At 37.4% G+C, this 13,224-nt stretch overlaps 2 protein-coding genes across 2 annotated transcripts; both read left to right on the forward strand.

The window, feature by feature from the left end:
* The first annotated feature begins 5,481 nt into the window (after positions 1-5,481).
* LOC148952369 (uncharacterized) lies at positions 5,482-5,907 on the forward strand. Its single transcript, XM_089089188.1, has one exon. It carries the CDS (start codon positions 5,482-5,484, stop codon positions 5,905-5,907), a length of 426 nt encoding a protein of 141 aa, XP_088945314.1.
* A 6,421-nt stretch (positions 5,908-12,328) lies between these two features.
* Positions 12,329-12,754, forward strand: LOC148952370 (uncharacterized). Its single transcript, XM_089089189.1, has one exon. It carries the CDS (start codon positions 12,329-12,331, stop codon positions 12,752-12,754), a length of 426 nt encoding a protein of 141 aa, XP_088945315.1.
* The last annotated feature ends 470 nt before the right edge of the window (positions 12,755-13,224 follow it).

Raw genomic sequence — 13,224 nt, forward strand, 5'->3', positions numbered from 1 at the left:
TCAGGATTAAAAAGCAGGTATGGTTCACGATTGGCTCGTACTTTAGTTGGCAAGTGTTGTGCTTAATGTGAAAATAGGCCACTTGTAAGAATATATCAAATGGTTTGAATCACACTTTATTGTGTGTCGTTTTTTCAATCTTTTCGAAAAAATATCATCTATAGTTTCGAGATTGGAAATGGCTGGCAAAGCAGATAGAGATTTAAAAGGGGACAATATGCTTGTTGACGAAAATAAAAATATACTGGTTATTGACTTTGGATTAGCTGAATCTTTGGAGACGGCAAATTGAATTTTATGTGGCACTCCTGGTTACCTGCCTCCAGAAATTGAATCCTGTGAAGCCAAATATATGATAGGACCGGTAACAACTTGGTCTCTAGGAGTTATATTGGGATCCCTCTTGTTTTGAAGAGAACCGTTTCAAAATGTGAGACGTTCCCTTGAAGCGAAACATGTGATAGACTCAGGATTAAAAAGCAGGAATTGTTCACGATTGGCTCGTAGTTTAGTCCGCAAGTGTTTGCAATTAACGAGAGATAACAGACCAAGTGTGAAAGAAATTCGTCAAGATCCTTGGTTAAGCGTAGGCACAAAGGCTTAATGTAAAAAGAGGCCACTTTTAAGAATATATCAAATGGTTTCAATCAAAATTTATTGTGTGTCGTTTTTTCAGTCTTTTTGAACAAATATAATCTATAGTTTCGAGATTGGAAATGGCTGGCATAGCACATAGAGATTTGAAAAGGGACAATATCCTTGTTGATGAAAATGAAAATATATTGGTTATTGAATTTGGATTAGCTGAATATTTTGAGACGGCAAATGGAATTTTAGGTGGTACTCCTGGTTACCTGCCTCCAGAAGTTTAATCCTGTGAAGCCAAATGTATGATAGAACCGGTAACAACTTGGTCTCTAGGAGTTATATTGGGATCCCTCTTGATTGGCAGAGAACTGTTTCAAAACGGGTGACGAAAAGAGGCCACTTTTAAGAATATATCAAATTGTTTCAATCAAAATTTATTGTGTGTCGTTTTTTCAGTCTTTTTGAACAAATATAATCTATATTTTCGAGATTGGAAATGGCAAGGGAGACGTTCCCTTGAAGCGAAACGTGTGATAGACTCAAGATTAAAAAGAAAGAATTGTTCACGATTGGCTCGTAGTTTAGTCCACAAGTGTTTGCAATTAACGAGAGATAACAGGCCAACTGTAAAAGAAATTCGTCAAGATCCTTGGTTAAGCGTACGCACGAGTGCTTAATGTGAAAATAGGCCACTTTTAGGAATATAACAAATGGTTTGAATCAAAATTTATTGTGTGTAGTTTTTTCAATCTTTTTGAACAAATAACATCTATAGTTTCGAGATTGGAAATGGCTGGCATAGCACATAGAGATTTGAAAGGGGACAATATCCTTGTTGACGATAATGAAAATATATTGGTTATTGACTTTGGATTAGCTGAATCTTTGGAGACGGCAAATGGAATTTTATGTGGCACTCCTGGTTACCTGCCTCCAGAACTTGAATCCTGAGAATCCAAATATATGATAGGACCGGTAACTACTTGGTTTCTAGGAGTTATATTGGGATCCCTCTTGATTGGCAGAGAGACGTTATAAAACGGGCGACGTTCCCTTGTAGCGAAACGTGTGATAGACTCAGGATTAAAAAGAAAGAATTCTTCACGATTGGCTCGTAGTTTAGTCCGCAAGTGTTTGCAATTAACTAGAGATAACCGACCAAGTGCGAAAGAAATTCGTCAAGATCCTTGGTTAAGCGTACGCACGAGTGCTTGATGTGAAAATAGGCCACTTTTAAGAATATATCAAATGGTTTGAATCAAAATTTATTGTGTGTCGTTTTTTCAATCTTTTCGAACAATTATCATCTATAGTTTCGAGATTGGAAATGGCTGGCATAGCATATAGATTTAAAAGAGGACAATATCCTTGTTGACGAGACTGAAAATATATTGGTTATTGACTTTGGATTAGCTGAATCTTTGGAGACGGCAAATGGAATTTTATGTGGCACACCCGGTTACCTGCCTCCAGAAGTTGAATCCTGAGAAGCCAAATATATGATAGGACTGGTAACTACTTGGTCTCTAGGAGTTATATTGGGATCCCTCTTGATTGGCAGATAACCGTTTCAAAACGGGCGACGTTCCCTTGAAGCGAAACGTTTGATGGACTCAGGATTAAAAAGCAGGAATTGTTCACGATTGGCTCGTAGTTTAGTTCGCAAGTGTTTGCAATTAATGAGAGATAACAGACCAACTGTGAAAAAAATTCGTCAAGATCGTTGGTTAAGCGTACGCACGACTGCTTAATGTGAAAATAGGCCACTTTTACGAATATATCAAATGGTTTGAATCAAAATTTATTGTTTGTCATTTTTTCAATCTTTTTAAACAAATATCATCTATAGTTTCGAGATTGGAAATGGCTGGCATAAAACTTAGAGATTTGAAAGGGGACAAAATCCTTGTTGACGAAAATGAAAATATATTGGTTATTGACTTTGGATTAGCTGAATCTTTGGAGACGGTAAATGGAATTTTATGTGGCACTCCTGGTTACCTGCCTCCAGAAGTTGAATCCTGTGAAGCAAAATATGATAGGACCGATAACTAATTGGTATCTAGGAGTTATATTGGGATCCTTCTTGATTGGCAGAGAATTGTATCAAAACGGGCGACGTTCCCTTGAAGCGAAACGTGTGATAGACTCAGGATTAAAAAGAAGGAATTGTTCACGATTGGCTCGTAGTTTAGTCCGCAAGTGTTTGCATTTAACGAGAGATAACAGACCAAGTGTGAAAGAAATTCGTCAAAATACTTGGTTAAGCGTACGCGCGAGTGCTTAATGTGAAAATAGGCCACTTTTAGGAATATATTAAATGCTTTGAATCAAAATTTATTGTGTGTCGTTTTTTCAATCTCTTTGAACAAATATCATCTATAGTTTCGAGATTGAAAATGGCTGGCATAGCACATAGAGATTTGAAAGGGGACAATATCCTTGTTGACGAAAATGAAAATATATTGGTTATTGACTTTGGATTAGCTGAATCTTTTAAGACGGCAAATGAAATTTTATGTGGCACTCCTGGTTACCTGACTCCAGAAGTTGAATCCTGTGAAGCCAAATATATGATAGGACCGGTAAGTACTTGGTCTCTAAGAGTTATATTGGGATCCCTCTTGATTGTCAGAGAACCGTTTCAAAACGGGCGACGTTCCCTTGAAGCGAAACGTGTTTGCAAGTGTTTGCAATCAACTAGAGATAACAGACCAAGTTCGAAATAAATTCATCAAGATCCTTGGTTAAGCGTACGCATGAGTGCTTAATGTAAAAATAAGCCACTTTTAAGAATATATCAAATGGTTTGAATCAAAATTTATTGTATGTCGTTTTTTCAATCTTTTCGAACAAATATCATCTATAGTTTCGAGATTGAAAATGGCTGGCATAGCACATAGAGATTTGAAAGGGGACAATATCCTTGTTGACGAAAATAAAATATATTATTTATTGACTTGATTAGCTGAATCTTTGGAGACGGCAAATGGAATTTTATGTGGCACTCCTGGTTACCTGCCTCCAGAAGTTGAATCCTGTGGAGCCAAATATTTGATAGGACCGGTAACAACTTGATCTCTAGGAGTTATATTGGGATCCCTCTTGATTGGCAGGGAACTGTTTCAAAACGGGCGTTTCCCTTGAAGCAAAACGTGATATACTCAGGATTAAAAAGCAGGAATTGTTCGCGATTGGCTCGTAGTTTAGTCCGCAAGTGTTTGCAATTAACGAGAGATAACAGACCAACTGTGAAAGAAATTCGTCAAGATCCTTGGTTAAGCGTACACACGAGTGCTTAATGTGAAAATAGGCCACTTTTAGGAATATATCAAATGTTTTCAATCAAAATTTATAGTATGTCGTTTTTTCAATCTTTTAGAACAAATATCACCTATAGTTTCGAGATTGGAAATGGCTGGCATAGCACATAGAGATTTGAAAGCGGACAATATCCTTGTTGGGAAAAATGAAAATATATTGGTTATTGACTTTGGATTAGCTGAATCTTTGGAGACGGCAAATGAAATTTTATGTGGCACTCCGGGTTACCTGCCTCCAGAAGTTGAATCCTGTGAAGCCAAATATATGATAGAACCGGTAACAACTTGGTCTCTAGGAGTTATATTGGGATCCCTCTTGATTGGCAGAGTACCGTTTCAAAACGGGCGACGTTCTCTTGAAGATAACAGACCAAGTGTGAAAGAAATTCGTCAAGATCCTTGGTTAAGCGTACGCACAAGCGCTTAATGTGAAAATAGGCAACTTTTAGGAATATATCAAATGGTTTCAATCAAAATTTATTGTGCGTCATTTTTCAATCTTTTTGAACAAATATCATCTATAGTTTCGAGATTGGAAATGGCTGGCATAGCACATAGAGATTTGAAAGAGGACAATATCCTTGTTGACGAAAATGAAAATATATTGGTTATTGACTTTGGATTAGCTGAATCTTTGCAGACGGCAAATGGAATTTTATGTGGCACTCCTGGTTACCTGCCTCCAGAAGTTGAATCCTGTGAAGCCAAATATATGATAGGACCGGTAACTACTTGGTTTCTAGGAGTTATATTGGGATCCCTCTTGATTGGCAGAGAACCGTTTCAAAACAGGCGACGTTCCCTTGAAGCGAAACGTGTGATATACTCAGGATTAAAAATCAGGAGCTGTTCGCGATTGTCTCGTAGTTTAGACCGCGAGTGTGCAATTAAAGAGAGATAACAGACCAACTGTGAAAGAAATTCGTCAAGATCCTTGGTTAAGCGTACGCATAAGGGCTTAATGTGAAAATAGGCCACTTTTAGGAATATATCAAATGGTTTCAATCAAAATTTATAGTATGTCGTTTTTTCAATCTTTTAGAACAAATATCATCTATAGTTTCGAGATTGGAAATGGCTGGCATAGCACATAGAGATTTGAAAGCGGACAATATCCTTGTTGGCGAAAATGAAAATATATTGGTTATTGACTTTGGATTAGCTGAATCTCAGGAGACGGCAAATGGAATTTTATGTGGCCCTCCTTCAGTCTTTTTGACTCCTTCAGTCTTTTCAGTCTTTTTGAACAAATATAATCTATAGTTTCGAGATTGGAAATGGCAAGGGAGACGTTCCCTTGAAGCGAAACGTGTGATAGACTCAAGATTAAAAAGAAGGAATTGTTCACGATTGGCTCGTAATTTAGTCCGCAAGTGTTTGCATTTAACGAGAGATAACAGACCAAGTGTGAAAGAAATTCGTCAAAATACTTGGTTAAGCGTACGCGCGAGTGCTTAATGTGAAAATAGGCCACTTTTAGGAATATATTAAATGCTTTGAATCAAAATTTATTGTGTGTCGTTTTTTCAATCTTTATGAACAAATATCATCTATAGTTTCGAGATTGAAAATGGCTGGCATAGCACATAGAGATTTGAAAGGGGACAATATCCTTGTTGACGAAAATGAAAATATATTGGTTATTGACTTTGGATTAGCTGAATCTTTGGAGACGGCAAATGGAATTTTATGCTGCACTCCTGGTTACCTGCCTCCAGAAGTTGAATCCTGTGAAGCCAAATATATGATAGGACTGCTAAGTACTTGGTCTCTAGGAGTTATATTGGGATCCCTCTTTATTGGCAGAGAACTGTTTCAAAACGGGAGACGTTCCCTTGAAGCAAAACATGTGATAGACCCAGGATTAAAAAGCAGGAATTGTTCAAGATTGGCTCGTAGTTTAGTCCGCAAGTGTTTGCAATTAACGATAGAAAACAGACCAAGTGTGAAAGAAATTCGTCAAGATCCTTGGTTAACCCCACGCACGAGTGCTTAATGTGGAAAGAAGCCACTTTTAGGAATATATCAAATGGTTTGAATCAAAATTTATTTTGTGTCGTTTTTTCAGTCTTTTTGAACAAATATAATCTATAGTTTCGAGATTGGAAATGGCTGGCATAGCACATAGAGATTTGAAAGGGGACATTATCCTTGTTGACGAAAATGAAATTATATTGGTTATTGACTTTGGATTAGCCGAATCTTTAGAGACGACAAATGGAATTTTATGTGGCCCTCCTGGCTACTTGCCTCCAGAAGTTGAATCCTGTGAAGCCAAATATATGACAGGACTGGTAACTACTTGGTCTCTAGAAGTTATATTGGGACCCCTCTTGATTGGCAGAGAACCGTTTCAAAATGGGCGACGTTCCCATGAAGCGAAACGTGTGATGGACTCAGGATTAAAAAGCAGAAATTGTTCACGATTGGCTCGAAATTTAGTTCGCAAGTGTTTGCAATTAACGAGAGATAATAGACCAACTGTGAAAAAAATTCGTCAAGATCGTTGGTTAAGCGTACGCACGACTGCTTAATGTGAAAATAGGCCAATTTTAGGAACATATGAAATGGTTTGAATCAAAATTTATTGTGTGTGGTTTTTTCAATCTTTTTGAGCAAATATCATCTATAGTTTCGAGATTGGAAATGGCTGGCATAGCACATAGAGATTTCAAAGGGGACAATATCCTTGTTGACGAAAATGAAAATATATTGGTTATTGACATTGGATAAGCTGAATCTTTGGAGACGGCAAATGGAATTTTATGCGGCACTCCTGGTTAGCTACCTCCAGAATTTGAATCCTGTGAAGCCATATATATGATAGGACCGGTAACAACTTGGTCTCTTGGAGTTATATTGGGATCCCTCTTGATTGGCAGAGAACCGTTTTAAAACGGGCGACGTTCCCTTGAAGCGAAACGTGTGATAGACTCAGGATTAAAAAGCAGGAATGGTTCACGATTGGCTCGTAGTTTAGTCGGCAAGTGTTGTGCTTAATGTGAAAATAGGCCACTTGTAAGAATATATCAAATGGTTTGAATCACACTTTATTGTGTGTCGTTTTTTAAATCTTTTCGAAAAAATATCATCTATAGTTTCGAGATTGGAAATGGCTGGCAAAGCACATAGAGATTTAAAAGGGGACAATATGCTTGTTGACGAAAATAAAAATATACTGGTTATTGACTTTGGATTAGCTGAATCTTTGGAGACGGCAAATGGAATTTTATGTGGCACTCCTGGTTACCTGCCTCCAGAAATTGAATCCTGTGAAGCCAAATATATGATAGGACCGGTAACAACTTGGTCTCTAGGAGTTATATTGGGATCCCTCTTGTTTTGAAGAGAACCGTTTCAAAATGTGAGACGTTCCTTTGAAGCGAAACGTGTGATAGACTCAGGATTAAAAAGCAGGAATTGTTCACGATTGGCTCGTAGTTTAGTTCGCAAGTGTTTGCAATTAACGAGAGATAACAGACCAAGTGTGAAAGAAATTCGTCAAGATCCTTGGTTAAGCGTACGCACAAAGGCTTAATGTAAAAAGAGTTTTAACTTTTAAGAATATATCAAATGGTTTCAATCAAAATTTATTGTGTGTCGTTTTTTCAGTCTTTTTGAACAAATATAATCTATAGTTTCGAGATTGGAAATGGCTGGCATAGCACATAGAGATTTGAAAAGGGACAATATCCTTGTTGATGAAAATGAAAATATATTGGTTATTGAATTTGGATTAGCTGAATATTTTGAGACGGCAAATGGAATTTTAGGTGGTACTCCTGGTTACCTGCCTCCAGAAGTTTAATCCTGTGAAGCCAAATGTATGATAGAACCGGTAACAACTTGGTCTCTAGGAGTTATATTGGGATCCCTCTTGATTGGCAGAGAACTGTTTCAAAACGGGTGACGAAAAGAGGCCACTTTTAAGAATATATCAAATTGTTTCAATCAAAATTTATTGTGTGTCGTTTTTTCAGTCTTTTTGAACAAATATAATCTATAGTTTCGAGATTGGAAATGGCAAGGGAGACGTTCCCTTGAAGCGAAACGTGTGATAGACTCAAGATTAAAAAGAAAGAATTGTTCACGATTGGCTCGTAGTTTAGTCCACAAGTGTTTGCAATTAACGAGAGATAACAGGCCAACTGTAAAAGAAATTCGTCAAGATCCTTGGTTAAGCGTACGCACGAGTGCTTAATGTGAAAATAGGCCACTTTTAGGAATATAACAAATGGTTTGAATCAAAATTTATTGTGTGTAGTTTTTTCAATCTTTTTGAACAAATAACATCTATAGTTTCGAGATTGGAAATGGCTGGCATAGCACATAGAGATTTGAAAGGGGACAATATCCTTGTTGACGATAATGAAAATATATTGGTTATTGACTTTGGATTAGCTGAATCTTTGGAGACGGCAAATGGAATTTTATGTGGCACTCCTGGTTACCTGCCTCCAGAACTTGAATCCTGAGAATCCAAATATATGATAGGACCGGTAACTACTTGGTTTCTAGGAGTTATATTGGGATCCCTCTTGATTGGCAGAGAGACGTTATAAAACGGGCGACGTTCCCTTGTAGCGAAACGTGTGATAGACTCAGGATTAAAAAGAAAGAATTCTTCACGATTGGCTCGTAGTTTAGTCCGCAAGTGTTTGCAATTAACTAGAGATAACCGACCAAGTGCGAAAGAAATTCGTCAAGATCCTTGGTTAAGCGTACGCACGAGTGCTTGATGTGAAAATAGGCCACTTTTAAGAATATATCAAATGGTTTGAATCAAAATTTATTGTGTGTCGTTTTTTCAATCTTTTCGAACAATTATCATCTATAGTTTCGAGATTGGAAATGGCTGGCATAGCATATAGATTTAAAAGAGGACAATATCCTTGTTGACGAGACTGAAAATATATTGGTTATTGACTTTGGATTAGCTGAATCTTTGGAGACGGCAAATGGAATTTTATGTGGCACACCCGGTTACCTGCCTCCAGAAGTTGAATCCTGAGAAGCCAAATATATGATAGGACTGGTAACTACTTGGTCTCTAGGAGTTATATTGGGATCCCTCTTGATTGGCAGATAACCGTTTCAAAACGGGCGACGTTCCCTTGAAGCGAAACGTTTGATGGACTCAGGATTAAAAAGCAGGAATTGTTCACGATTGGCTCGTAGTTTAGTTCGCAAGTGTTTGCAATTAATGAGAGATAACAGACCAACTGTGAAAAAAATTCGTCAAGATCGTTGGTTAAGCGTACGCACGACTGCTTAATGTGAAAATAGGCCACTTTTACGAATATATCAAATGGTTTGAATCAAAATTTATTGTTTGTCATTTTTTCAATCTTTTTAAACAAATATCATCTATAGTTTCGAGATTGGAAATGGCTGGCATAAAACTTAGAGATTTGAAAGGGGACAAAATCCTTGTTGACGAAAATGAAAATATATTGGTTATTGACTTTGGATTAGCTGAATCTTTGGAGACGGTAAATGGAATTTTATGTGGCACTCCTGGTTACCTGCCTCCAGAAGTTGAATCCTGTGAAGCAAAATATGATAGGACCGATAACTAATTGGTATCTAGGAGTTATATTGGGATCCTTCTTGATTGGCAGAGAATTGTATCAAAACGGGCGACGTTCCCTTGAAGCGAAACGTGTGATAGACTCAGGATTAAAAAGAAGGAATTGTTCACGATTGGCTCGTAGTTTAGTCCGCAAGTGTTTGCATTTAACGAGAGATAACAGACCAAGTGTGAAAGAAATTCGTCAAAATACTTGGTTAAGCGTACGCGCGAGTGCTTAATGTGAAAATAGGCCACTTTTAGGAATATATTAAATGCTTTGAATCAAAATTTATTGTGTGTCGTTTTTTCAATCTCTTTGAACAAATATCATCTATAGTTTCGAGATTGAAAATGGCTGGCATAGCACATAGAGATTTGAAAGGGGACAATATCCTTGTTGACGAAAATGAAAATATATTGGTTATTGACTTTGGATTAGCTGAATCTTTTAAGACGGCAAATGAAATTTTATGTGGCACTCCTGGTTACCTGACTCCAGAAGTTGAATCCTGTGAAGCCAAATATATGATAGGACCGGTAAGTACTTGGTCTCTAAGAGTTATATTGGGATCCCTCTTGATTGTCAGAGAACCGTTTCAAAACGGGCGACGTTCCCTTGAAGCGAAACGTGTTTGCAAGTGTTTGCAATCAACTAGAGATAACAGACCAAGTTCGAAATAAATTCATCAAGATCCTTGGTTAAGCGTACGCATGAGTGCTTAATGTAAAAATAAGCCACTTTTAAGAATATATCAAATGGTTTGAATCAAAATTTATTGTATGTCGTTTTTTCAATCTTTTCGAACAAATATCATCTATAGTTTCGAGATTGAAAATGGCTGGCATAGCACATAGAGATTTGAAAGGGGACAATATCCTTGTTGACGAAAATAAAATATATTATTTATTGACTTGATTAGCTGAATCTTTGGAGACGGCAAATGGAATTTTATGTGGCACTCCTGGTTACCTGCCTCCAGAAGTTGAATCCTGTGGAGCCAAATATTTGATAGGACCGGTAACAACTTGATCTCTAGGAGTTATATTGGGATCCCTCTTGATTGGCAGGGAACTGTTTCAAAACGGGCGTTTCCCTTGAAGCAAAACGTGATATACTCAGGATTAAAAAGCAGGAATTGTTCACGATTGGCTCGTAGTTTAGTCCGCAAGTGTTTGCAATTAACGAGAGATAACAGACCAACTGTGAAAGAAATTCGTCAAGATCCTTGGTTAAGCGTACGCACGAGTGCTTAATGTGAAAATAGGCCACTTTTAGGAATATATCAAATGTTTTCAATCAAAATTTATAGTATGTCGTTTTTTAAATCTTTTAGAACAAATATCACCTATAGTTTGGAGATTGGAAATGGCTGGCATAGCACATAGAGATTTGAAAGCGGACAATATCCTTGTTGGGAAAAATGAAAATATATTGGTTATTGACTTTGGATTAGCTGAATCTTTGGAGACGGCAAATGAAATTTTATGTGGCACTCCGGGTTACCTGCCTCCAGAAGTTGAATCCTGTGAAGCCAAATATATGATAGAACCGGTAACAACTTGGTCTCTAGGAGTTATATTGGGATCCCTCTTGATTGGCAGAGTACCGTTTCAAAACGGGCGACGTTCTCTTGAAGATAACAGACCAAGTGTGAAAGAAATTCGTCAAGATCCTTGGTTAAGCGTACGCACAAGCGCTTAATGTGAAAATAGGCAACTTTTAGGAATATATCAAATGGTTTCAATCAAAATTTATTGTGCGTCATTTTTCAATCTTTTTGAACAAATATCATCTATAGTTTCGAGATTGGAAATGGCTGGCATAGCACATAGAGATTTGAAAGAGGACAATATCCTTGTTGACGAAAATGAAAATATATTGGTTATTGACTTTGGATTAGCTGAATCTTTGCAGACGGCAAATGGAATTTTATGTGGCACTCCTGGTTACCTGCCTCCAGAAGTTGAATCCTGTGAAGCCAAATATATGATAGGACCGGTAACTACTTGGTTTCTAGGAGTTATATTGGGATCCCTCTTGATTGGCAGAGAACCGTTTCAAAACAGGCGACGTTCCCTTGAAGCGAAACGTGTGATATACTCAGGATTAAAAATCAGGAGCTGTTCGCGATTGTCTCGTAGTTTAGACCGCGAGTGTGCAATTAAAGAGAGATAACAGACCAACTGTGAAAGAAATTCGTCTAGATCCTTGGTTAAGCGTACGCATAAGTGCTTAATGTGAAAATAGGCCACTTTTAGGAATATATCAAATGGTTTCAATCAAAATTTATAGTATGTCGTTTTTTCAATCTTTTAGAACAAATATCATCTATAGTTTCGAGATTGGAAATGGCTGGCACAGCACATAGAGATTTGAAAGCGGACAATATCCTTGTTGGCGAAAATGAAAATATATTGGTTATTGACTTTGGATTAGCTGAATCTCAGGAGACGGCAAATGGAATTTTATGTGGCACTCCTTCAGTCTTTTTGACTCCTTCAGTCTTTTCAGTCTTTTTGAACAAATATAATCTATAGTTTCGAGATTGGAAATGGCAAGGGAGACGTTCCCTTGAAGCGAAACGTGTGATAGACTCAAGATTAAAAAGAAGGAATTGTTCACGATTGGCTCGTAATTTAGTCCGCAAGTGTTTGCATTTAACGAGAGATAACAGACCAAGTGTGAAAGAAATTCGTCAAAATACTTGGTTAAGCGTACGCGCGAGTGCTTAATGTGAAAATAGGCCACTTTTAGGAATATATTAAATGCTTTGAATCAAAATTTATTGTGTGTCGTTTTTTCAATCTTTTTGAACAAATATCATCTATAGTTTCGAGATTGAAAATGGCTGGCATAGCACATAGAGATTTGAAAGGGGACAATATCCTTGTTGACGAAAATGAAAATATATTGGTTATTGACTTTGGATTAGCTGAATCTTTGGAGACGGCAAATGGAATTTTATGCTGCACTCCTGGTTACCTGCCTCCAGAAGTTGAATCCTGTGAAGCCAAATATATGATAGGACTGCTAAGTACTTGGTCTCTAGGAGTTATATTGGGATCCCTCTTTATTGGCAGAGAACCGTTTCAAAACGGGAGACGTTCCCTTGAAGCAAAACATGTGATAGACCCAGGATTAAAAAGCAGGAATTGTTCAAGATTGGCTCGTAGTTTAGTCCGCAAGTGTTTGCAATTAACGATAGAAAACAGACCAAGTGTGAAAGAAATTCGTCAAGATCCTTGGTTAACCCCACGCACGAGTGCTTAATGTGGAAAGAAGCCACTTTTAGGAATATATCAAATGGTTTGAATCAAAATTTATTTTGTGTCGTTTTTTCAGTCTTTTTGAACAAATATAATCTATAGTTTCGAGATTGGAAATGGCTGGCATAGCACATAGAGATTTGAAAGGGGACATTATCCTTGTTGACGAAAATGAAATTATATTGGTTATTGACTTTGGATTAGCCGAATCTTTAGAGACGACAAATGGAATTTTATGTGGCCCTCCTGGCTACTTGCCTCCAGAAGTTGAATCCTGTGAAGCCAAATATATGACATGACTGGTAAATACTTGGTCTCTAGAGGTTATATTGGGACCCCTCTTGATTGGCAGAGAACCGTTTCAAAATGGGCGACGTTCCCATGAAGCGAAACGTGTGATGGACTCAGGATTAAAAAGCAGAAATTGTTCACGATTGGCTCGAAATTTAGTTCGCAAGTGTTTGCAATTAACGA

This window comes from Artemia sp. Qi Xiang Cuo, chromosome 5 (genome assembly GCF_049724085.1).
Source record: "Artemia sp. Qi Xiang Cuo chromosome 5, ASM4972408v1, whole genome shotgun sequence".
NCBI classification, from domain to species: domain Eukaryota; kingdom Metazoa; phylum Arthropoda; class Branchiopoda; order Anostraca; family Artemiidae; genus Artemia; species Artemia sp. Qi Xiang Cuo.